We start from the raw sequence: 27,871 nt of genomic DNA, 5'->3' as shown, positions 1-27,871 counted from the left end.
ATAAACACTTCCTCTTTCTTGTGATGTCATAATAAACACTTCCTCTTTCTTGTGATGTCATAATAAACACTTCCTCTTTCTTCTGATGTCATAATAAACACTTCCTCTTTCTTCTGATGTCATAATAAACACTTCCTCTTTCTTCTGATGTCATAATAAACACTTCCTCTTTCTTCTGATGTCATAATAAACACTTCCTCTTTCTTCTGATGTCATAAACTCTTTCTCTACTTTTAAATCTCTTTTCTTTTTTTTTTTAATTATTCACATTATTCCATTAATCTATACGGACAAATTTATCTTTAGTTGACCTTTAACAACTAAATATTTTTCTTTTACTAGCAAAATATAAAAGTTACTAGCCAAACCCACATGACTTTCAGAATATGACATCTTCAGTCTGTGACGATTATGTACATCATAAAGATTTTTCTGTATATTTTTAAAGAAGTGTAATTCTAAATATACAACAAATTTTATGTTGGTAGTTTACTTTTAATGCATCTAAAACCAAGCTTCTCTCTTTACATCATCAACATTCTAATCCACATTTGGCATCAATTGAAATGAATGGCTCTCGTCTTCAGGAGGCCTCAAGTTTTGACAAGCTTCTGGGCTTGACCATTACTCCTGATCTTAAATGGAACACGTACATCAAATCTGTTGCCAAGGCCGCTGGAAAAATGGTGGGATCTTTCTATCGATCCGGTAAATATTTCACTGCTGATGCTATTCTCTATCTATATAAGAGCCAGGTACGTCCAAGGATGGAATACTGTTGCCACATCTGGGCAGGAGCTGCTAGAAAGGACTTGTCCTGCCTTGAAAGAGTTCAAAATAGACTTTGTAGCCTCGTAGGAGATGTCCTTTTCTCCTCCTTGCAACCTCTATCTCACAGAAGAGATGTTGCGAGTTTGTCTCTGATGTATCATTATTTTCATGGAAAGTGTTCGACTGAGCTTCAGTCTATGGTCCCCTCTCGCCAAACTTTCACAAGAAACACTCGTCTAGCTGTAAACACTATCAATAATTCCCCCACTCTTTATCTGTGCCTAAACCTAATCGTAGATTCCATGAACAAAGCTTCTTTCTTAGAACTGCACGCCTGTGGAATTGTCTTCCGTTTTCCTGCTTTCCGGCTGACTACAATATGGTTGTGTTCAAGTCTAAAGTAAATAAGTTCTTGATGAGCCGTTCCATATAAGTTATCAAATTTACCAAATTTTCATTACTAATGATTACTATATAGTCCAATTTCTACTGTACACTCTTTAACCCTTATCCTTGAGTGGCCTCTGGGCCTTGATAATGTGGTGATGCCTATGTAAAAAAAAAAAAAAAAAAAAAAAAGTTGAACGTATAAACATTCTGATTTCTTCAGATGTTTTTTTTTAAACAGCCTTTGTTAAAAAAAAAAAGAGTATATCGTTCTATAAAACTTTTATTTGAATACTTTAACTTTGTTCGTTTTATTAAAAAAAAAAGTTGAAACGATATTTTTCATTCAGTAGTGAGCCTTGGAAGATTGTCGGTGAAAAAAATGCAATCGTCAAAAGATAAGCGTTTCATTATTTCTAGTCGTTACTTTGGAAAATCACTCACAAATATGACTGTTTCTATCACAATGTGGGGCCCTGATCTCATTATTTCTCTTATAAACCCTCCCTTCCTTCACCATCTAAAACATTCATGTACAGACGTAGCGTGCACAGTGACAAGCTAGATAACAACAGCATCAGAATTGTAGTAGTATAGAAATTTTGATGAGATAAAATACTTACCAATCATTATGATCAGAACTTAGAGATCCACTGCTTCCAGTGTTTAGAAGTACCGAAGCAGTTGAGGTGGGCAAAGGCAGCGGACTACTGCTAGCAGCAATGGCAGTAGCCGCTGCAGCTGCAGCGGCTGCTGCTGTCTCTGGTTCATTTCCTTGGGAATTTGGTCGGTGGCTGAACACATCCCTCATTTGTTGACAATGAATGCAGTCGCATTCAAATTCATCGTCAGCGTCAGCACTATCTGTATCTCCATCGAGACCCGAGTGCGTCTCGGACTGCAAGAAAAAAAAAAAATTTTTTTTAAAGAAATCATAAAATAGTTGCACATATACAATGTGCAAGTACCAAATCATTTTGCTAAAGTTGATTAACATTTGCATAAGATGCTTTTCACATTATAGAAAAATGTTTGTTTTTGCTTTTTTACGATCTAGAAACATGGTGATAAATTGAACTAACAGAGAAAAAAAAAAGTAATTACAGCAAGGGAAATAACTCTATTAAACTACAGTTTACTGAATGTAATTGACAATTAGAACCCCGATTTATTGGCATCAAATTAATAACAAAGCAAGGGCAATAACGATTTAACTACTGTTTAATCAATTAAATCCGCAATTACAACCTCTATTCAACAGTTCGTATAAGACAAAGGAAATAACTCTAATTAATTTTACAATAACTTCTATTTCGCGATGTTTTTAAATTAGTTAAATAGAGTTATTCCCCTTGCTTCATTGCTCATATAATAATAAAAGGAAAATAATTCCAACATATTTTTACAAGTACAACCTCTATGGTAATATAACAAATAAAGGGAAATAACTATTAAACTACTGTATAGTCAATGTAATCGGCTATTAAAATTGATCTTAAAACGGCGTGAATATACTAATGAAGGGAAATAACTATTTACTGTCTCATCAATGTAGTTACACATCGAAACCTCTATTTTTGTTTTTAAAAGGCAATATTTTTCTTGTTACTTATCAATGCGATGAATTTGATATTTTTCTTCAAATTATAATTTACACTTTTTATTATTACAGGGTGATAATGTTGCAGTTTTTCCATTAATATTTGTATGGATAATAGAATTATTAATTATATATTTGTAGATATTTTACCTTTTAAATATTAAAGTGTTTGTTGGATTACTATACATACATATAAAACTTTAGTATTTGGGGGAAAGAACCCAGCTAAGTGCTCAATTATAAAGAAAAAAAAAATTCAATATAAGAGCATAATATTTATTTTAAAATTTTACAAGTCAGAAAAACATTTAAGAGTTGTTGAAACAGAGGGCAAGGTAGATAGTTTAAGTAAAAAAACGGGTGATTTGCTCAGTTAATTACAAATTACGACTACTCTGTTAAACTATAATGAAATTCTTTTCAAACATAACTCAATCCTAAAACTAAATAATATTTTAGTATTTATTTTCTATATACAGCATAATCAGGTCTGACACACCAGTTCCTGTCAGATCACCAAAGTTACCCAACAATGAGCCTGGCCAATACCAGACGGATGACCATTTGTGGCTTCCAGGTACTGTATGTACTCTCCGCATATCTCGGCATTGTTTACAGTTGTCTTGGTCTTCTCCTTGCCACTGGACTAAAGCAGTGCCAATTCAAGAGAGGTGTGGTTGGAGATTGCGCAACCCTTGTCACATGCCCCTATAGGCGGGTATCCTTTATCTTTCCAAACTAAACGGAGACATTCATTCATTGTCTGTCATTTATAATATAAATCTCACCTGTCTGTTTAAATGTATGTATGTATGTATGTATGTTTGTACATCTGCCTAAAACTTTTTTGGATTTTCATGAGATCAGTATCATTCTGAAGCTCAACCCTTCAGACGACAAATATCGAAAAATTGGCCAAAAACATTCATTCCTTCACTCCCAACTGGGCAGTTTACTACAGGGAGGGTCAATTTTTTTCACCGACATCTTTTGCAAGTCATTGAGTCCTCGTGTTCATGACGTTGCTTAAAAGGTGTTATTTCGACTGACCATAGCGTCACAACCCTGGCAGGCACATCGGTAAGACAGTTTGTGTTTTTCACCTCTTTTTCCTCTGACGTGTTACTGGTTCGAGTCTGCTTACTACTTTTTTTTTTTTTTTTTTGCTTAACACACGCCTCCAAACACCCGGGCAACGCCGGGTACCCAGACTAGTTAAGATATATAAAAAAAAAAGCCTTTAAGAAATAAACTTTGTTTCAGCCAGCCTTAATACGATAATACATTACTGTTATATACTCATATTTAACTTGCGATTTTATTTGAACCAGTTTACCTATTAATATATATTTTATTATTCTCAACCCAATAAACCTTCTGTAAGTTCAAATTTTAAAATCCATTGAGAGTATTTATAGAGACTATATTTTTTCATTAATCATAGAATTTAAATAACTTCAAACAAACCCATGTTTTAATTTTTTTTTTTTTATTTATTTTTTTTTTTACAAATTTAAAGAATTATAAAATGTGACAAACAACAGCCGTCGCACAGGCTAAGTACTACTCAATATTTGGATTATAATAACAAAACTTGAAATAAAATAACAAAGGTCCTGGGTATGACCTTAAAAGATATTCAGTGGTGATGCCCTATTTGGGGGCTATAGGGAATGTGGAGTTACCCCTTAGTTACCATTGCTCCCAGGTCAACTTTGGCCCTGAGTGGTAATATCTATTCAGGCATCTGGTGCTACTGTCCAAAGATACTGGCTTCTTGATCAAAAATGCATCAAGCATTGCTGCTATTGTTTTTTTTTTGTTTGTTTGTTTTTTTCCTTTCCCTTTGCAAAACTCAATCATGCTCTGCAAAGTTTAAAAAAAAAAAAAAAAAAAAAAACACTTTTACTCTACAAAATAATCAAACCAAACACCACAAATAAATATGTGAAGATATATTTTTTTTTTTTTATTACTGGATTCAGCATTAAAGGGGTTAATATAGCATAAAACAACCACCCAAAATTTAAAATAAAATTTTTAATAAAAATTTTAAAATATGTGCTGATGTTTTGTTTATAACTGGGAAGGTGTGACACTGTTTCGCTGATGTCAGAATACAACGAATGTTCCTTCCATTGGTCAGAATTTATACTTGATTTATTTGTTACTAATAAAAAGCATAAAGCTAGTTTCTTTTCCATAATGACAGCTTAAATATACCTCGCTATTCATTCAACATCATTTTTCCTCTGTTCAAGTGTTTTTATAAATTCATTCTTCCGATTCAATTCTCCAAGTCAATTCTCAGCAAATGTCACACTGTTTTGTCCAATAACTTACTTTCCAGTTTTCCTAGGCTAGTTATTATTTTTTTAATTTTGCCCCAGGCAAGGTATATAGCCACTTGAACATAGGGGGCTATTATTTGACATCATGTCAAACAAGCGACTGTGGTAAGAGGAGCAGGTGCTACTAGTTAAGATCGTCTGAAGACTGTGGGGAGTTGAGCAGTGAAATATCCGTTCACATTACATTTAAACTTCTGTAGGTTCATACAGTCAAGGAAGCAAGAAACAGAAAGGGAATTCATAAAATTTAGCAGTCCGAGGGAAAAACTATTTGAGTGGAAGGCTTTCTGACATCTAAGGGAGCTCAACAGGAAAGGGTTAGGATTCTGCTGCTTGTCGGGTTAGTTGGGAGTATGTCAAAGGGGCACAAATGGTAGGTGTTCATCAAAGCACATTCCATTAAAATACTTGTAAAACAACATAGGATACAACATTGCAGCGATGGGACAGAGGTTGGAGCTTGGCAGATAGTATGATACCTATTAGGTTGGAAACCCCTTTTTTGGACCGTGTCTAAAGAAAGGAACCAGTGATAGATGCACCAGGTCAGATGTGACAACAATATTCCATGCATGGGCAAATTGTGACTTTGTAGAATCCAACACATCCATGTTTCTGCAACTGTTTGTTCCGGAAGATAAGCATTTCATATGACCGTATCAGCATAAATAATCCATCCTGTCGGATATGGTATTAGCCTAATGTTACTGAACTTTTTGCGACAATGAATGATAATTTTTATTACTCGGATTACTGTTCTAATCGGGTGTATCATTTTCACAAAGTTTTAGCCAATGTTACCTCCGAGCTTCATCAAATGTATCTTGTTGAACTCAGGAATTTTTCTGTCAAACTCAGTATATCTGAAGAAGATCGGGGGTTACATTGACTGAAATGTGAAATTAACACGCAACATGAAAACAGTAGAAAGAAAAACAATCCAAATAATACCAACCTGATGTGTAGGGTTTAATCAGATTCAACAGTGCAGATCCATCTAAGATCTGCCATTGTGTTACATCAAGAAGAATGACAGATATATGATTGGAGGGATCTGTAATATATAATCCGACCAAACTAAATAGAATGACAACACTTTAGTTTATGAAAATAGAAATCAGCTTCATTGCAGTTTTTGGTGGTGGTAATGATGAGTCCAGTCAAGGGAGAGGATGACGGGTTGGTAGGAGAACGGCACATACGCAGAAATTTGCTGAGCTCTCTTTCAGTCTTTACTCGTCAAAGCAAGAACTCAACTTAATTTAGACACTTGTTGTGTATAACATCTGCGAACTCTGACTTCTCTTTCTTCTGACATTTGATTGCATGTCCTATGACATTCACTTGCCATTAGCTTACAATAAACAAGACGTATAATTCTGATCGTTTTTAAATGGCTTTTCGGAATTCCAATTATTTTTGGTTTATGTTTGCCGGCCATCGCTGCATTAAACATCGTATTTCAAAATGGTCTTTCAAATTTCCAACCATTGTTTTCTGTGATGACGTCTCATTGTCATTCTGCATTCTCAGTGTTTATTTCAGTAAACACAACCTTAATTATTTAACAAGTGCACCGGCGCCTATTCCAAAGTTGTGTTTATTCAGATTTAGCATTACACTAGTGGGAGTACCTGGCGTTGTCCGGGTGTTTGAAGGTGTAAAAGAAAAAAAAAGTGTTAGTAGTCAGACAGGCTCGAACCTGTGACGCGGTGAGGCGAAAGCAGAAAAGAAAGTGACATCTTATCATGATGCTAGAAGTGAAAAGCATTCAAATTTAGTGATGTCAATCAAAAAGCAAGTCTTGCTAAGTGAATACGCACGTGCAGAAATAAATGTTGTCTGAAGGTCAGTTCAGCTTTCCGCCGTTTCATTTATTTGTTTCTCCACGATGTTGGGGAAACTAAGCTCCCCGAAAAAAGAGGGAGCTCTCAAATGAATAGTAATTGTCTGATATGAAGAGTATTCCCCACATTGATCAAAGCTGATTGCCTTCAAGACGTGCTGGCCACGAAGGCCGGCGAGCTGATTTGATTCAATTCAGTTTCACTTTATTCATACAAAAAAAAACAAACACTGAAAAACAGGGTTTTTTTTTTAAACTTTTAAACTCAGTGTAAATAAATGTAGAGACGATGACGATTCGTAGATATTATAATCGAGGGAGTATATAAAAAGTTCTAAAATATAGTAACCCCCCCCCCCCAAGAAAAAAGCCTTTGCTGGACATACAAAAACGTGCACGGCCGTTTTGCCTTTTATATATATACTAGCGGGGGGTACCCGGCGATGCCCAGGTGTCTTGAGGAAAATCAAAACTCCGAGGGGGGGGGGGGCGTTAAATAATAAAAAAAAATGTTTTGATAGGTATGAGAATCGAACCCGTACCCTTGAGTTGGAAATTAATATGTGGAAAAAAAAAAAAAAAAAAAAAAAAAAAAAAAAAAAAAAAAAAAAAAAAAAAACGGGCGACGTTATCCATTAGGCCACCGCGACATACAACATACACAGGTTTGAATTTATTAATTTAACTATAAAAACAGGCGTGCGCAATAAAAGTTAATTCTGCTGCTTCCATTTGACCTAATTAAGAAGGTCAAATAGAAGTCACACAGCGTTTGGGTTTGTTTACCCAAATTTGACTGTTTTTTTCCCCAACAGATGTTTGGGAGGGGAAAGCAGCTCCCAATTGTCCAGATTGAATAGCAACTGTCTGATATACAAGATTGATCAAAGCTGATTGCTTCTGGACGTTTCCCGATGCAATTGCCAGGAACTTTGTTAGCTTTGAATTAGTTTCGCTTTTTATACGAAAAGGCCTTATCAACACGTAAGAAGCCAAAATAGGAATAATTTTGTAAAAGTCAACGTATATAAATCTATAAGCTACATGTGTTCCCAAATCCTAATTATTATTATTTAGGAACTATATAAACAGTTGTAAGCGATAGTAACGAACCCGAGACCGTGTGCGAGAAAAGCCTTTGCCAGACATACACGAAATGGTCACACACATTTTGCCTTTTATATATATAGATAGATGGCAACATTTTTCTTCTGAATGACCAGTATTAAACTAAATGTCTTGTATTGCATTTCTTTTGAGATGCTTGATGTAAACATATATACAGCATCATCATGTTGATACAATGGTTCTCGTTTGATCATCAGAATTATGCCATGTTGAGCCTGGCCAACACCAGATCAGTGACTGCTTGGAAATACTAAGCATGGTATGCCATCTCTCCTGACGGGGACATTTATGCAGCTGAGGATCTCGCATATGAATTTGATATTCCCTAGAAACTTCCCATTTCAGTAGAAGGTGGATGTTAGCCCAGAGGAAACAGCACGCAAAGCATTTACTGAATATACAGATACAGATACATGTTCCAGAAAGATTTTGAAAAAAATCTAAAAGAAATTCTAGACTTACCTCACTTTGGCAACCTACAGCAGCTGGGATGTCAATAAGCGTAGACTCACTGGGAGGCAGATCCCACATATCCCAAGCCAATTGGGTATCAAGTTTGTTCCAGGTGAACTCATCTATGTTCTGACATTCCTTATAATGGTAGCCGTTGTGTGATGACTCGGAACGCCGGCAAGTGTTAGCTCCCTTGTTCCCAGAACAGCTACAACATACATCATCATAGGCAACACAAGATGGATCACTGTCATCCTGTTTTTGTTGGTCGTCATGCCGACCAGGATTCGCCGACAGAAGGTTAGACAGGTTCTCGTTAGACTGACTGTACAAACTGTCCAATAGTGACCACGTGTGAGTCTGGTTATAGTCAACCAACTGGTCTTGATGATTTGGGTGTAAATTATGAAGAAGACCACGTGACATTTGACCCCGGTGATAAGAATCCGATTCTGTTTGAAGTCCATCTACAATACTCCAAGTTAAAGGCGGAACTGTTCGGTCAAGATCACAGCCAGTTACTTTATCAAGACTACTTGAACTGCTGTATGTCCCCAAATGTCTCTGTCCCCTGAGTAAGCTGTCGGATAAAGAGTCAGTTGATGTCCAGTCATGAGGACCTTTTGTGGTTGAATGTTTTGAAGCTTGACCGTTATGCCGTCGGGGTAATGGAGAGACCCACCTAAAATCTTTGGACATTTTATCTACATCGATGGCAGCCGCCTTTTTCTCTCGAGATGTCCGACCAGACCGGATGCGGGATCGGCGATGGAATGATGTGGCATGCGTTTCGGAGTCAGAATCTGTAATACTCGAGTGACTCCAATCATTGTGGGGTAAAGGTGTGTCTAACATATACAAGCAACCATTTTGTGGCGAGTTTTCCAACGTTTCTGAAAATAACAATGAGAAGAAAAAAAAATTAAATATAGATAAAATAAAATTAAATTGAAATCATTTGTTTCACATTTTAATTGAACTATGTACGTAACAAGATGTACACAGGTGAAAATTGTATTCCAAATAAAAACACTACCCAGTCATAAAATATGCTTAAATATATTTTAATATTTTAATTCATGCAGATTTTGTATTTATTATTACAAAGCCCATTCTCTAAAATTTAAAAATAATCATAGTAATAATAATTATATATATAAAATTCTTCAGAATAAAATTATCTAACAATCAACTAGTATGGAAACCTGTGATTATAAGTTTTACAAAATATTATTGGCAGTGTAAGCCATTTTGAGTTTCAGAACAGTTTCAGATGGTTCGCTGTTACACACAAGTCCTGGGGGGTGACTTGTTTGTAGTAGACAGTTCCACAGAACAAAATATTCTTACCGTGTCGAGACGGAAAAGAGCATGTGAAATTGCTCCAGAAAAGGTTTAATATTTATGAAGCAATTCCGGTTTCTGATTGGTTGGTAGCAGAACGTGAATTAATTTGATTCGTCAGTTCTTAGCAGCATCGTTTATAAATAGAATCGTCCGACTGTGTGGGATCATACCCCATTATACGACCAAAATATTACAACATCCTCCCTATTTTTTATAATGGGGAAGTCCCTTGTGTTTGTTCTGCTCAAAAATAAATATATATTTTTATATTCACTTGGACATAACAAGAATTAGAAATCATTTGGATCTTAGAATTTTAGCATTTAAAAAGACGCCATTTTTAATTGTGTTCAAATGTCAAAAAGGAAAATTACAAAGAGTTTTTTTTTTTGTTTTTTTTAAGCAAAAGTATTAGTTACACATTAGTAGGTTAAAGTGTTAATACAAATAAAATGGATTCCTTTTTTATCTCGTTTTTTATGAAATGGTATTTTATATCTATATGCTTAGATCTTTGGTTGATTATCGTGTTCTGTGCTAAGACTATACTGGCTTGATTATCACAATTACTATGGGGCTTGCAATTAATTCTGGCTCTAAAATAGTCTTTAGGATATTTTTAAGGTAGAGTGCTTCCTGGGTCGTGTGTGTGATCGCGATAAATTCTGCTTCACACATAGAGAGATACAATCTGTTGCTTTTCAGATTTCCATGAAATAATAGGCTCATTTTCTGAGAGTCTGAAACAATATCCAGATACACTCTTGCGATCTTCGTCGTTTGCCCAGTCTGAATCCGAAAAACCTAATTTTAGGGGATTTCTTGATTTTCTAAATACTAACTTCTGTTCTTTAGTTCCTTTTAAATAACGTAGGACTTGTTTAGCTCTGTTTAAATCCTTCATTGTCGGTCGTGATAATTTTTGTGACAGTTTTGTTACTGTATAGCATATGTCGGGCCTGGTTGCAGTCATTAAATATATAAGACTACCTATAATTTTGCGATATTGTGTGTCATTTATTATTTCAGATTCTGTGTATATATTTTTATTAATATCATTTTCGACCGGTGTAGAGCGTTTCTTGCACTCTCCCATTCCAAATTTTAATAGTATTTTGTCGATGTATCTCGATTGAGTCATCGTAACAAGTCCTTTGCTTTGAGTAAATTCTATCCCCAGAAACCAGGATATTTTGCCAAGATCGGTCATTTTGAATCTTTTACTTAATTTGTTCTTAACATCAGTTAACATTATGTCACAATTTGATGCGATTAAAATATCATTGACCCACAAAACCAAAATCAGTAGTTTATCGTCTTTGTATTGAGTATATAAACAGGGGTCTACAGCGCATTGTCTAAATTGTTGTTTAATAATATAATCATGAAATACTGTGTTCCAACACTGAGCACTCTGCTTTAGACCATATAATGACTTGCTAAGTCGCCACACGCTATTTTTATTTTTCATTATAAATCCCTCTGGAGGGGTAATATAAATTTCACAGTCTATTGGGGCATTCAAATAAGCATTTTTTACGTCCATTTGATAGATGTTTAGGTCATATCGTGATGCGACTAGCAGTAAAATTCAGATTGTCGTTAGGTTTGTGGTTGGTGAAAATGTAGAAAAATATTCTATACCGTAAATCTGAGAGTACCCCTTAGCAACAAATCTTGCTTTGTACTGTTCTACGCCTGATGCTGCACTCTTTTTTGTAAAGACTCATCTGGTAGAAATAACATGTTTATCTCTTGGGAGAGGCACTACCGTATAGATATCATTTTCGGTTAAGGCATCTGTTTCTTTTTTCATGGCAATTTTTCATTCAGCACAATGTTCTGAATTAATTGCTTCGTTGAAGCTTTTTGGCGCATTTTCCATCGAATAGCAATAGTCGATTTGATAATCTTTTATATTGTTGACCGCAAAAAAATCGGGTCATCTTCTATTTCTTTTGGGATATCTTTCAACTTTATCATCATCATCATCATGGACACTCTCGTCTACATCATTTTTATTGTTTTCGTTTGTTCTAATTATTTGAGGTAATATAATTTCATCCTCTTCATATGATGGGTTTTCGTCTGTAAAATTAAACATGTCTGTGAATTTTACACACCGGATTCTTTTTATTTTATTTTTTTTCGGGAAAAAATATTAAATTGGCTGGACTGTTTTCATCGTATCCAAGAAATATACCTCTGTCTGCTTTAATATTCAATTTACTCTTTTTCTCTATATATGCGAAGCAAGTTGAACAAAATATATGCATTCTGCTTAAATTTGTTTTTTTACTGCAGAAAGATTCATATGGAGTTTAAGATAGTGTTTTGTTAAAGCACCTGTTGCGTATATAGGCTGCCGCCATAAGTGCATACGTCCAGAGGTTTTTAGGGAGTTTTGATTCAATGAGTAGGCATCTTGCCATTTCAAAAAGTGTCCACCACGCACGTTCAGCAGTCCCGTTTTGGTGTGGCGATCTAGGAGCTGATGTTTCATGTCTGATATGATGGTTAATTAGTAAAAGTTCAAAGTCTTTATTGGTGAATTCCGTACCATTGTCAGAGCGAATACACTTGATTTCACCGTAGGGGGCCATGTCGGCTAGATATTTCTTAGTTGCTAGCAGGGTATCAGATTTGTTCTTTAAAAAGTAAACCATTATTAAACCTGAATGGTCATCTACAAAATTCAACACATATCTATAATGTTCTCTGGCCATCGGTTCTACGGGACCATTCAAGTCACAATGCACCATTGATAGGATTTTTTTTTGGCCTTTTTATCTGGTATCTTGTTTTGATAGTTTGTCATTTTCCCTTGCGTACAGACGTCGCAGTTGAAGGTTTTTGATGTTTGTATTTGCATTCCATCAACTACAGTCGGCAACTTTTTGATATCAGGAATATTGCAGTGTCCAAGAATTCTATGCCATGTCTGTAGATCATGGCAGGCAGTTTTTGATGGGACTACGCTATTTAAATAATATAGTCTTCCATTTTCTTTAATGTCGAATACAGTTCCATTCGGGTATACCAGTTTTGATTTATTGGGGCTAAAGTTTATATTTGCACCTTGTTTTGTGGCAGCTTGTACAGAAAATATATTTTGTTTAAATCTTGGGATTAGAAGAGCGTTTTCTAGAATACAGAAACACAGTTCACCTTTATTGTTCTTTAGCAAGATTTTCGCATTGCCTCTTTTCAAAACGATATCATTGACTCGACTCCCGTCAGCTAGTTCTACAAAATGATTTTGTGGCTTAAAGTTGGGATCAAAATTGATAAAATCAGATTTCTTTGTAATCACATGTGCCGTGGCCCCACAATCGACAAGAAACTTATTGTTTGTTGAAGCATCAAATGTACATGAAAATAAAAATGTATGTTCGCTAACAGAGGTCTCTACATTTTTTTATGTAGTCGCCATTTTGAGTCCTGTATCTACATTGGAAACTCTTTTGATTAGGTCGTCCACAATTATAGCAAATAATTTTTGTACTTTTCTTAGGAAAAATCTTGCTTTTGACAAAGTTGCGTTTTTTATTCCTGGCATGGGTATAATTCGATTTTGGTGTTTTTATGTGTGCATTCTTAAATTTCATGATATTTGTGGATTCGTTTTTTTCTGTGATCATTTTTTCAGTTTCTTCGTAACTTCTGAGTGCTACCTTGAATTGGCTAAAAGTCATGGGTTTTTCTTTCTGGGTTATCACGGTGGTAAATGGCTTGAAATCACTCGGTAATCCCTTAAGAACCATGGAAATTAACAGACTGTCACTTATAACTTCACCAGACATTTTTAAAGAATTTGCAGTTGTCTCGGCTCTTATAATATAATCAGTAATAGTTTCGGCTTCCATTTGTTTTAGAGAGGTCAGTTCAGTGTATAAAGAAATAATTTTGGGTTTTCCTTTCGATAAATAATGCTCTCTCAATATGTTTAATGCTTTGCAGCCATCGTCCAGGGCTTCTCTCATTACCAGTGATAGACTTCGGTCATCTAAACACTGTATTAATTCCGCAAAGACAGTTGCGTTCTTTTCAATGAAGTCGGGGTCGTTTCTGTTTTCAGGTTGTGTTTGTAGTACTTTGTGTAGCTTTTGGATTCATAGATATCTTAGAAATTTAACTTGCCACAATTCGAATTTTGATTCGGATCCATCGAAATAAAGACGCACGCTGTTGCCATAACCTCTAGAAGTGTAAGCCATTTTGAGTTTCAGAACAGTTTCAGATGGTTCGCTGTTACACACAAGTCCTGGGAGGTGACTTGTTTGTAGTAGACAGTTCCACAGAACAAAATATTCTTACCGTGTCGAGACGGAAAAGAACATGTGAAATTGCTCCAGAAAAGGTTTAATATTTATGAAGCAATTCCGGTTTCTGATTGGTTGGTAGCAGAACATGAATTAATTTGATTCGTCAGTTCTTAGCAGCATCGTTTATAAATAGAATTGTCCGACTGTGTGGGATCATACCCCATTATACAACCAAAATATTGCAACAGTAATATTCTATAAGTACTATTCCACCTAAATAAGAATTGCTCAATATACAAGATAGAGCAAATAAATCAGATTTTAGTCATTCAATGAATTTAAAAATTTATGACGTGAAATATTTGAATTTCATATCAAAGATTTTTATTATTCTATGTAAGACAAAGAATACATTTGAAAAATAAATGAAAAAGAAAAAAAAAACTAAAATTTAAAAAATTAACAATTAAAAATAAAATAAAAATAAATTTTTCATATCAGTTCAGTTTCTCTTAATTTGCGTGGCCTATCTACTGAAAGCAGTTTTATTTTTATTTAGTAACAATTTGAAGTTATTTTGGAGTGGAATTTGAAACTCATGTTCTATAATTATAAAAAATATTAAATATATTAAATTATATGTTTATTAATAAACAGATCCACCAGACCTATATAAAAATTATTTTTTTTTACCGGACTCATTATATGAACAAAGAAAATTGCTTCAGGGAAATATGACTACTTCGGACCATTACATTATGATGTGAATTACTCAAAATAAAGTTTGAATCTTTTTACCCCACTGCTATCAAAGACATTCACTTCGGATTTTACCATGCAATTTGGATGTGAATTTTTATATCCTTTTCATTAACTTCCCTTACTCTATGACATTTAAATACTTGAACTTTTAACTGTGATTTTCCATGTCTCACTAACTTTAGTAAATAAGGTGTAAACCATTATAATTATTTGCTAATATTTTCTCCTCTGAAGAGATGGTAGACATCGAAATCCTATCGGATAAGGAGTTATAATATTTCAAATGTATTCTTTGTCTTACATAGAATAATAAAAGTCTTTTGATTTGAAATTTAAACATTTCACGTTATAAATTTTTAAATTTACTGAATGACTAAAATCTGAGATATATATATACAGTCCTGGTGAAAATCATAAGACCACTTAAGAAAGTAAGCGTTTCACATATTATCGAATTTGTAATCAAACAAATGGTTGAAACCATTGCAAAAAGGGAAAATATGATGGAAAAAAAAAATGAAATCTGGTTCATTCGAAACCTTAACCCTGATCTAATAATTATTTTTTAAAAAACAAACATTTTCGCCTGGTCAAAATGATAAGACCACTGATAATTTATCTAACAAAAGGCAATTATAAATTGCTAAAAAGGGTCTCAGTATTTAGTATAGCCTCCATTATTACGAATTACTTCAAAAATTCTCTTCGGCATGCTTGCGACTAAGTTTTTTTATCAGTTGAGAAGGAATTTTATCCCATGTACTGAAAACTAAATCAGGAAGTTCCTTTATCGAATCATACTGGGTTCCATCCTTTAACACTTCTTTTGCTATCCATCCCCAAAGATTTTCAATGGGATTGAGGTCCGGAGAACATGCTGGATGATCTAACAATTCTATATTATTTGAAGAAAAGTATTCTTGTGCTTGTCGAAAAGTGTGTATTGCAGCGTTGTCTTGCTGGAAAATCCAATTTCTTCAACACAGACGTGGACCTTTAGTCCTGATAGAAGCATTTTCAAGCATTGAAATGTACTTCAATGATGTTTGCCGGCCTTTCACTACTTGCAACTTTAGGGTCCCAGTTGACAAGAAAGCACCCCAGATCATTAAAGACCCTCCTCCACTATGCCGAGTTGAAAAAGTCTCTTTGGGCAAATTTTTATCATGCGAATAGTGTCTAGATTAAACTTTTTCTCATCGGGGGAAAATTACATTTTCCCACTTCTCTTCATCCCAAGTCTGGTATTTGGCGGCATATTTAAGTCGGTTAGTTTTGTGCTGTTCAAGAAGACGTGGTTTCTGCAGTTGCTTTAAATAATTGAAACCCTTCATTTTCAGATGCCTTCTGATGGTTTTAGGACTACATTCTGCTGCTGTTTGGCTTTTCAATCGACTTGAGCTCATACTGGAGTTTTTTTTTTTAAACTTCTTTTGATACGGCGATCCAGTGATGGGGTTATTTTTTTTGGTCGACCTGGACTCTTGTTGTGCCCATATTGATCTGGATTTCTTAAAAAATTTGTGATGACCGTTTTGCTACGATTCACTTCGTTTGCAATGGATCTATGGTAGAGTCCACCCCTATTAAGCTCAAAGATCCTTCCTCTCTCAAACTCTGATAATGGTTTCTCTTTTGCCATTTATAATTTAATAAGATGTTTTTTATCCACTAACAAGTTGCTTTTAGTAACATAGAAAGCTTTTCGTATTCATTTTTTCAAAACTAGCCGATTTTATTAAAGTGGTCTTATCATTTTGACCAGGTGAAAATGTTTGTTTTTTAAAAAATAATTATTAGATCAGGGTTAAGGTTTCGAATGAACCAGATTTCATTTTTTTTCCATCATATTTTCCCTTTTGGGAATGGTTTCAACCATTTGTTTGATTAAAAATTCGATAATATGCATAAACGCTTACTTTCTTAAGTGGTCTTGATTTTGACCAGGACTGTATATATATGACTACTTCATTTAATCACATAAATTAATATACAAAAGTATAATTTTATGTGTAAACTAAGTATTTACTTCAATAGTGCTCAATACATAAGTAGAGCTAGGTAGTAAGGTAGAAAAATATATATGGCAATCAAGCTACACAGAATATTCCGCATTTAATCCACACTAGGATTTGTCAGGCCTGACGAATCCTAGTGTGGATGAAACGCGGAATATTCTGTGTAGCTTAATTGCCATTATATTTTTCAAAATTACTATATATATATATATATATATATATATATCAGTATTAATTTCAAAAGTAAAAAAAAATGATTTGGGTGTCATCACCTAGAATTGAAATGAAAACATTTAGCACTATAGCCATGTTCCCTACTGTTTGAGCTATCTATATGAGTAGTTTCTCTTTTCCCTCCATATATGGTCAGCCATACAAAACTTCAATATTTCCACATATTAGGGCTTTCCGATGTTCTTCTAACTTTACTTTTAGTATGTGACATGTCTCCTCTTTGTATATTTTTCCACATTTACATGGAATCTCATACACACACAGTTCTTAGTAATGATCAGTCATACGATAGATTTAAAGCTTCTAAAATTCATACTAGAATTGCCTGCAAGAAACCTGTGGCATAATGGATAAAATACTTGGTAAAATTTAGTTGCGGCACTCTTCTGGAATTTGAGGGTTCAATTCTCACTGCACCTGATACATAAGATTTTTATAGCTTTTTTTGTCGACATGCTCCTATATAAAATGTGTGGTACTCTCAAAGTCACCCATCTACTACTAACCAGGCTCAATGTTGCTTAACTTCAGTTATCTAATGAGACCCTGTGCATCAATATGATTATATTGTATATATAAAATTAATTAGTTATTATTAGTATTATTTCTTTTTCTGTGATTATCTATAGCAAACGGCATCTGAAGAACGTTGAAGAGTATAAAAGCTGAAATATGAAGACAACAGTCCAAAACACAGGTAATTAATAGAACTGGACACTTTTCTAAAATGAGATTTTGTGAATGAAAATCCAAGGTTGGATTAAATGAACTTGGATTGTCTAAAAATGGTACTAGGATTATGACCCAGAACATAACATTTTTTTTTGTATTAACATTTAATCTTACTGTTGTGACCAGAATTCGATTCAACACAAAGATATATACAGGGTGGAATGATAAAATTGTTGTCCTAGAAAAGACATGCTTCCATTTCTGTTTGAAGAAAACCGATTTTCTTTTTTGTTGCAGACTATCTACTGGTTGGCCAGTTGTGTACAAATCCTAAGAGCAATAGGAGCCTTCTCTGAAAGTGATACAATGTTCAACAAGCAAGATTGGAGATGTGCCGCTGTACAACCCGTGCTCTCTATGGATCCAAGTTATGAAAATAGGACCTTCAAAATGCATCGCTGGATTGCCACAAATAACAGGGAGGTACCCAGAGTGATGAAAACAAAGTTTCAGGCCACGGTTTTTGGTGTGGTTTTCAAATGAGGGTCACATCATGCCACCTCTCACATCTTCGAAGTTGGCTTGAAAGTCAACATTAAAGTGTACCTGGATGTGAAGAATGGTGATCCCCTGGTGCAATCAGGTGGCAGCAGGACTTGGTGCCGGTCCATAAGTCCAAAGAGACTCAGGCTTGGCTTCAGAAGGAGTGTTATGACTTTGTATCCTTCTCTCACTGGCCTTCCTCCTTCCCCGACCTGAACCTGCTGAACGACTTCGTTTGGTCATATGTTGAGATCATCACCAACATGACCTCCCAGTGCGAAGGGAGATCAAAGAAATGTTTCGCACGAGGCAATATTCTTTTTTTTTCAAATATGATGAAATTTAACTTTTTTCAATTATAGGAAAAGTATATGTGAATTAATTAGATCATTGTAAACAGTAATTCAGAAACAAAAAATACATTATTATAATTCTTTTTCAATTGCTTTCCCAAATGATAAACTTTAAGCCTGTCATGCAACTGAAACTCAGAAATTAATGGATCAATTTCTACCTGAAACAAAAATTATAATGGAGAAAAATAACCTAACAAAAAAAAGAGCCCTTTTATTCTGGATTGAAGAAGGTGAGAGGGTCAACAAACATTTTCTATCCTATTGTTTTTGAGGGGTTTTTTTTATTTTTCATAGGCTGATCCAACATATAAGTAACAATGATGGATTGGTTGGATAAGAGTTAAGCAAAATAAACTGAACAAAAGAAAAACATTTAATATTTATAAGTTTTGACATGTACATTCCCTTTGTGTACTTTGGAAAGAAAGGAATTGAAAATTATGTTCCTGAATTTTTGAGATGAGGATTGATAATTTATATTATTTGAAATATTCAGACTATTATTCTCATCTTGAGTGTTATTCTCACAACGTTTCAGACAATCTGACTACTAACCATCTTCAGGTGTCTTTTATCGGACTCAAGATTCTTTCTTGAAAACTTGGGAATCTGCACGGAATTTCAGATGGAATCATTTATTTAATCAACGTTCCATCAGCCATCAGCCATAATAAAGTCTAACGCAGGGTTTCCCAAAATTCAGGACACCATAAAGTTCCTGAGCAAGGTAAGAGTTTTTCATGGAGCACTAAGATAATTTCTAGAATCAAAATGGAAAACATTAATTTCAAATTTTAAGCGTAACTAATGATAATGTTTACAATCATCTTTTGTTTTTGATTAATCAAAAATTGTTGCATTTTTTTGTTAATTTATTTTTCTTTTCATGAACCATCCTGAAACCATTTACACCTGTAATTATGTATATCTCTTTCCAGTAAAAAAGATCATTAAATGTCTGCAGCCATTTAATTTTTCCATATAAAGCATTTTGTCCTCTTTAAGAAAAGGCTTCCAGAGCCCCTCACCCTCACTCACAGAGCCCCAGGGCTCCTTGCAGCTCACTTGAGTATCATCCACACTGAAGATTGAACCTTCAACCGTTGGAAGAGTGTTACTTACAACAGAATTTTACCAAGTATTTTATCTGTTACACCACGAATTTTTGCAAGGTTCAATCTTCCATGTAGGTTATACTCAAAATACAATTGCCAATTACTTAAGACTTATACCCAGTTGACGGAATGAGAGAATCCTACCCCATAGATTAAGTAAAGAATTCTGTTCTAAATTATATACAGATTCATAAATTCGACAGAAAGGTTTGCGTTCTACAAGATACACCTGAAGATGGTTGGAAATCTCAAATAGGGCTCTACAGATAAATTTATCTTTAGTTGACCTTTGACACCTAAAGATTTTCGTTTACTAGTCAAATACGTGATTTTTAGAATATAACATCTTTGTTCCATGATGTATGGACATCATAAAGATTTATCTGTATTTTTTTTAAGTAAGCGTAATTCTAAATATGCACTGAATTATATATTGAGACTTGAACATATAAACATTCTAATTTCTTCAGATTCTTTTTTTAAACAGCCTTTGTTAGAGTATATTGTTCTATTAAACTTTTATTGTTTAAATAATTTGACTTGACTCGTTTTATTTAAAAAAAATAAAAGTTGAAAAGAAATTTTTAACTCAGTAATGAGTTTTGGAAGATTGTTGGTGAAAAAAAAAAAAAAAAAAACAATCGCCAAAAGATAAGCCTTTTATTAGTTCTAGTCATTTTGTAAAATCACTCGCAACATAAAGCCTTGAGAAAAGTAAATTCTGGAACGTTTTAATAGTACCACTTCTGTCTACATAGCTCTTCCAGGGCTCTACTGCCAAATTTATATTTAGTTGACCTTTGACGACTAAATATTTTCGTTTACTAGCCAAATAGAAAAGTTACTAGCCAAACCCACATGATTTTTAGAATATGACATCTTCGTTCCGTGACGAGTATGTACATCATAAAGATTTTTGTGTCTTTTATTTTTTAAGTGTAATTCTAAATATATACAAATTTTATGTTGATACTTGAAGGTATAAACATTCAAATTTTTTCAGATACTTTTTTAAACAGCCTTCGTTAAAAAAAAAAAAAGAGTATATTGTTCTATTAAACTTTGTTTAAATTATTTAACTTTGTTCGTTTTTTAATAAAAAAAAAAAGCTGGAAAGATGTTTTTCACTCAGTAGTGAAGAAGATTGTCAGTGGAATTGCCAAAAGATAAGTGTTTAATTATTTCTAGTCGCCACTTGGAAAAATCACTCGCAAATGCGACTGTTTAACTCGTAATGTAGAGCTGTGTCTTCAATATTTTAGTTTTTCAGTTAAAAAATAGGAGGCCTTACTTTTAGAATAACTTTTGTATTAATAGCAATATGTATATCTATGCATATAAATGCCAATGTTCGTGTGTTTCCTATAGAAAGAAATGTTACATAATCTCCGTAAAATTTAAAAGTGCATTATGAAGACAAAAACTATCTTAAGACTTTAAATATACTCCATCTTCATAAAAGTATATTTATAAAATTTTCTGGTCTTTTTTTTTTTAACAACACACATTATACAATAATATATAATATATACAAACAGCAAATAAATGTATTTTTTGTCAAATATTTTTTTGTTTTTAACTTTCTTAAAAAAGCATAACAAATACTACATTAACCTCTCTTCCAAAAGAGAATAGAATATCTGGTAGGATTAGCCCAACCATTTTCAAAAGGTTGAAGTAATTCCTGGAAGGACAATCTTATAACAACAAAACTGATCACACACTACTTACACATAAATTAGTTTTTTGTTTACATTCATTTAAAAATGCCTAGCCATAAAAACAGTGTTTTTATAGTTCTTTGGCTTTTGACTAAGATCAAAGTGCAATAAATAAAAAAATAAATAAATTTCGGAATCTTAAGTAGGATGCCTCCTGGAGTAAATATGGTATTATGGTGATTGTCTAAGCTATTCCTAGCTAGAATCTTCAATCATAAAGTACAGTGATAAAGACTGCCATAGAACTTCCTCCTCATAATTTTGAATGATCTTGTGCTTAACATATTTATGACTTTCGTATAATTTTCATAAATAAATGAAATTTTCAAAGTGCAGTAAATGTTTTCAGCATCCCGACATTTTACTGGCAACAAAAATGTTGCATATATATATATATATATACAAAAAAAAATATGAAAATGCAAATTATAAATGTATATCACAGATTATTGAAACTGTTTAAAAATAAATATGAAAATTAGCAAAATCTAAAGCCGTTTTGAGACGTTTGCAGATTACTATAAATACGGTATTTCAAACTGATATTTTGTATGATAGAATTAAATAAGCCTCACCTGTTTTAATGTTTCTATAGTTGATATAGGTGGAAAAACTTATGGCATTTATTCACTATTATGCGACCGTTACCTATCTCTTGATGGACTCTTCCAAATCCTATGTTAATCAAGAGCCAAGTACTTGCATGAATATTGGCTACTCAACCGATTTTCGACTAATAAGTAAGCCTAGCTTACGTTTATACTTTTCTATCGATCTTGTTCTGTTTTCAATATATCTTTAAACTTATACTGTGTTCTGAGTTGTCTTTTCATGGTCCAAACCTACATCCACATCATTCATGTATAAAATTTGTCTCTCACTCCTAGGCAAGGTTCAAAAGAGATTCGCCAACCTGTTAGGTCCTGAACTGTCATCTAAGCTTCAGCCTCTGTCCTATTGACGAAATGTAGCATCCCTATGCCTGTTCTACAAGTACTTTAACGGTGAATGCTCCAACGAACTGCAAGCACTTGTACCCCCCCTCAACATATATACCCCCGACAAACCCGACAAGCAGCAAAATCCCACCCCTTCACAGTTGAGATCCCTAGATGTAAGAGAGCCTTCTATTTCAGTAGTTTCTTCCCCAGAACCACTAGACTTTGGAATTCCTGCTTCCCCAACTGTACTGACATGCAGAAGTTCAAGTGTAACATGAACCGACATCTTGCTGCCCAACTCCCTACATAGTACCCCTGCAATGTGCCTTGTTTGGGGTGAAAATGTAAAAAAAAAAAAAAAATTTTAAATATTTTATTGTGAAAACTTTGAAAATGTAGGGAACAAATTTTCACAAATTCATTAAAGCACAGTTTTTACTGAATTTGTGAGAAGTTGTCCTTATATTTGTTGCGGTTTTCAGATAAATAAATAATAAATAAAATATTTTCATCACAGTTTTAATTCTATTACAAACCTTTTGTTTTATGAAAGATTTATCTTTAAAATGTATAATGGACTCTCCCATTGGTTTCAACATATGAGATTCCCCCCCCCCAATTATTTTTTTTTTATTTATGTTTAAATCTCTCATGATACCTAAGTCTGGCAATGACTAGCAGCGAAGTCCACAGCTTAAGCAAGCATATGATTAATCTGATGTTAAAGTTGGAGCATTTTTATCATCTCTTTCTAGCATCTCTCAAGTTACCCAGACAAATTGCCATGAAATTTTTCAGTCTATTCTAACATATCACTCTCTACACTTTCTTGTGCATAGTTCTAGAAATCTTAGTGCAGTATACCGACTGTTGTCAGAGTATCTTTCAATTAGTACTTGTATCTCAGCTAGTGGCAACCTACATTTCTATGACCAATTGACTGTACATGAGATTTTTTGGTGTTCTCTCATCCGGTCTAACAACATAGCAAGCCCAGCATAACTGTAACAAAAAACTTTCTCTTCCACCAACCTTGCAGGTGTTGAAAAGGTAAATATTAGTGACTTTATCAGATTATATTCACAGATGGCTCCTAGACCTTGTGGAATACACTGAATTGACAGAGGCGATACAGGTAGAGTGTCTATGATCCATAGAGAAAACTTGTCAACTTGTATAGCTTTATTTAATATAGTAAGTGGTAGTATAGTAAGCTACGAGAGTATATTTATGGCAATTAAGCTATTAAAAGGCTTCTGCATGCTATTGGTTGTTTTATATATACATGTGGTATTCAGTCAAGATAGCTAACCAATCAGATTTATTGTTATTCCCTCCTGGATTAATATTTTCATTAGCAAACAGCAGAGCTTCACTAAAACAAAGGTTTGGCTGACTTTTACTTCCTCTAATTGTGTTCTCTCTTGTATGAGGGTGATGCACCCTTTTGTGAATGTGTTGAATGAATAGGTGACCTTATTTTAACATGTGAGTGATTAGAATAGTTTTTCTATTTCAGGTTGTAGTTTAATTATTTTATTTTTCTTATGTATCGTTATCCTAAAGTAAAGTTTATTCTGTGTACAGTTGTTTGCTATTTCACTTCTCCAGTTTAATAGGTTTTGGGAATCTTTAAAGTTTCTCATTCAGACATAATCTACAGGGGTCATCAAATGTCTAAATATACTCGTCTGTCATGCTACTTTCCACTAGATCATTTGAGTGTTCACTTTCTTCGTAAACTACATTTACCATCCAAATGAATGCTTTGACGAGGATACTTACGACTTTTAGAAGGCGAACCTCTATGGCTGACTGGGATAGCTTCCGTACATTCATATCTGATTTACCTCTGCACTCCATGTTTAAAAAGGAAGTGTCCTCTATAGTATCAGATCTGACCGAATGGTTAATTGTAGGCATAGACCAATTCATACCATCTAAAAAATTCCAACAAAAACCTAACAGCCAGCCATGGTTCTCCCTAGAATGTGCTGCTGCTATCGCGCACAGAAATCACTTTTTCCATAGCTACCAACGTAATAGATGCACTGAGACGAAAGCTGCTTTCAGGACTGCCAGCAACCACTGTAAAAGAGTAATAAAAAATGCAAGAGAGCTATATGCCCAGTCTGTTAAATCCAAGGTAGCTGATCAGCAGCTTGGATCCCACCAGTTTTGGCAAATAACAAATAGGATCCTGAACAGAAGTGTGCGTTCTATCCCAACCATTATCAATGGACCAGAGGTCATCTCGTCAGCATCAGACAAGGCCAAACTATTTGCAAAGAACTTTGCAGCTAATTCTACCCTATGCGACGAAGGCTATCAACTCCCCATATTTCCTCCTATAACACAGAACAAGCTAGGTAACATACAAATATCCGTGCATGAGGTCGCCAAGCTAATCAAGAACCTAGATTCCAGTAAAGCAACTGGCTCTGATGGCATCCCAATTATAGTGTTAAAAAAGGTTCAACCAGAACTTGCTCCCATACTTACGAAACTATTTAAGTGCTGCCTTAAGGAGAAGTGCTTTCCGACTCCCTGGAAGACCTCATCAGTTTGCCCTGTATTTAAGAATTCAGGTGATAAGTCATCTCCCTCTCAGTACAGACCTATAAGTCTCCTGTGTGTTATGAGTAAGTTGCTGGAATCCATATTAAATAGAGAAATAGTCAACCACCTCAGCAGGAATAACCTTCTTAGTGACACACAATATGGTTTCCGCTCTGCAAGATCTACCGCAGATGTGCTGACGGTTATATCCCACAGGATTAGTGAATCTCTTGACAAAGGCTTCCTTTCTAAGGCAATTGCTCTTGACATATCAAAGGCCTTCGACAAGGTATGGCATAAGAGTCTACTTCACAAGATTTCCAGCTACAGTATAACTGGAAATGTTTTCTCAATCATTAAAGCATTTCTCTCCGATAGGCTCATAAGAGTAGTGGTAGATGGACAAAAATCGGAGGCCTGCAATATAAATGCTGGAGTCCCTCAGGGGTCAATCCTGGGCCCAACTCTCTTCCTGATCTACATCAATGATCTCCCTAAACACATACTTAAATCATTCGTTGACATCTATGCTGATGACACGACCATCTACGGCAACACATCAAAGGCTGTAAATGACAAAGTTCTCTCTGATTCTCTCTCCTCTGATCTCGAGCGCGTGGTTCAGTGGGGGAAGATGTGGCTGGTTACCTTTAATGCATCCAAAACCAAACTCCTATCCTTACATCATCAACGCTCTGATCCCCAGCTGGCATCAATTGTGATGGATGACTCTCGTCTGGGTGAGGCCCCGTGTTTTGACAAGCTTCTGAGCTTGACCTTTACTCCTGATCTGGAATGGAACACGTACATCAAGTCTGTTGCCAAGGTCGCTGGAAAGATGGTGAGATCCTTCTACCGCTCCAGAAGATATCTCACTACTGATGCAATTCTCTATCTATATAAAAGCCAAGTACATCCAAGGATGGAATACTGTTGCCATATCTGGGCAGGAGCTGCTAAAAACAGCCTATCCTGCCTTGACAGAGTACAAAATAGACTTCGTGGCTTAATGGGGGATGCCCTTTTCTCTACCCTGCAACCTCTCTCCCACAGAAGAGACGTTGCGAACCTATCCTTGTTTTATCGTTATTTCCATGGCAGGTGCTCGTCTGAACTCCAATCTCTGGTCCCCCCTCGCTTATCTTTCACGAAAAACACCCGTCTAGCTGAATCCACCGTCAAAATTTCCCCCACTCTTTATCTGTGCCTAAATCAAAACGCGGATTCCATGAACAAAGCTTCTTTCTTAGAACTGCACGCCTGTAGAACTCTGTTCCGTCTGCCTGCTTCCCACCGGACTACAACTTGGATGTCTTCAAGTCCAATGTTAACAAATTCCTAATGAACCGCCCCCTTAAGTAAACACTTCATCAAATCTCCACACTAACGTAATGTACTTGCAATAACCCTTATCCCTGAGTGGTTTCTGGGCCTTGATAAGTGGTGATCACTGTGTAAAAAAAAAAACAAAAAAAAAACATTAAAGGTACATCTGCCTTACTTAAAAAAATGCTAGGTTTATCTTTGGTGTCTTTAAAAAAAAACTCACTCAATATTTTTGCTGATGAGGAAACTTTGTTTCAAAAAACTGTATGATAAAATTATTGTCCAAGACTTATTGTCTATCTCAATAAAAACCTTGTTTCCGAAACGATCGTACAATTTATTGATTTTGTTTGTTCTTCCTTATGAAACCGATTTTTAATTTTTAATTTTAATTATAAATTATCAATCATCTTACTCTCTCACTCTTTCTCTCTCTCTCTCCATATATATATATAATTTTGTTCTTGTTTTATTAACAATAGTAGAAGCAATGTACATTACATAAATTAATAAATTTCATTCCATACAAATTAAAGCGGATACATCTATTTACAACCACAAAACGATAATATAAAGCAAGTAATCTTTCACGAGAAACACTCGTCTGGTTGAAGCTACTGTCAGCGGTTTTCCCCACTCTTTATCTGTGCCTAGATCCGGACGTGGATTCCATGAGCAGGGCTTCTTTCTTGGAACTGCACGCCAGTGGAACTCTCTGCCGCTTGCCTGTTTCCCACCTGACTACAACTTGGACGTCTTCAAGTCCAACATAAACAAACTCCTGACAAACCGCCCCCTTAAGTAAGACACTCTATCAAAACCCCCAATACTAATGATTACTACAATACTATCTCATTGATTACTGTACACGCAATAACCCTTATCCCTGAGTGGCCTTCGGGCCTTGATAAGTGGTGACCTCCATGTAAAAAAAAAAAAAAAAAAAAAAAAAAAAAAAAAGCGTGAGAATGTTCATTGCATTCAAATTCATTTATCTAAGTAATAGAGAGTACTGCTATTTTACACACAAATACCTGCATTAAGTTGCCCTTTTCAATGGGAAGCATTTTTACTTACAAACATCTGGGAGCTTGATCCTTACCAATGTCAAACCATGCTAGTAAGCAAGAAATGCATCCATAGATAATTATTATGTATGTAAAAAAATATTACATATATATCTCTATTGTGTGTGTGTGGGTGTGTGTATTCTATGGACTCTGAAATGGCTGTGCAGAGTTTTTGAAATGTCACACAAATGTACTTTATTTGTCTGGGAGTGTTCTTAAATAGGTTTTGTATCAAAATGCCTCCAATAAGTATTGATAATTAAAAAAAAATTATTAAAAGAAGGAATAGTCTGATTTCGACCAATGTAAACACTCTTACACAGCCTAACATCGCAAGTGCATTTCAGAAGTTTGATCACCACACAAGCAGAAGGGTCCGGCATATAAAATCAACAGTAGATTCTTT

At 34.7% G+C, this 27,871-nt stretch overlaps 1 protein-coding gene across 3 annotated transcripts in view; it reads right to left on the bottom strand.

Annotated features, from left to right (window-relative positions):
- Window positions 1-27,871, bottom strand: part of LOC145245814 (uncharacterized) — a 135,382-nt gene that overhangs the window by 20,354 nt on the left and 87,157 nt on the right. For all 3 annotated transcript variants that reach the window (XM_080107464.1, XM_080107466.1, XM_080107465.1), the window contains exons 4-5: window positions 8,546-9,429; window positions 1,782-2,056 (exon numbers count right to left, since the gene is read on the bottom strand). In XM_080107464.1, coding sequence (XP_079963590.1) covers window positions 1,782-2,056; window positions 8,546-9,429 — 1,159 coding nt within the window. The remainder of the gene's footprint in view (window positions 1-1,781; window positions 2,057-8,545; window positions 9,430-27,871) is intronic.

This window comes from Euprymna scolopes, chromosome 23 (assembly GCF_053919585.1).
Source record: "Euprymna scolopes isolate OS-2025 chromosome 23, ASM5391958v1, whole genome shotgun sequence".
NCBI classification, from domain to species: Eukaryota; Metazoa; Mollusca; class Cephalopoda; order Sepiida; family Sepiolidae; genus Euprymna; species Euprymna scolopes.
The sequence above is the reverse complement of the archived record's forward strand: the minus strand, read 5'-3'. Positions and strand labels throughout refer to the sequence as shown.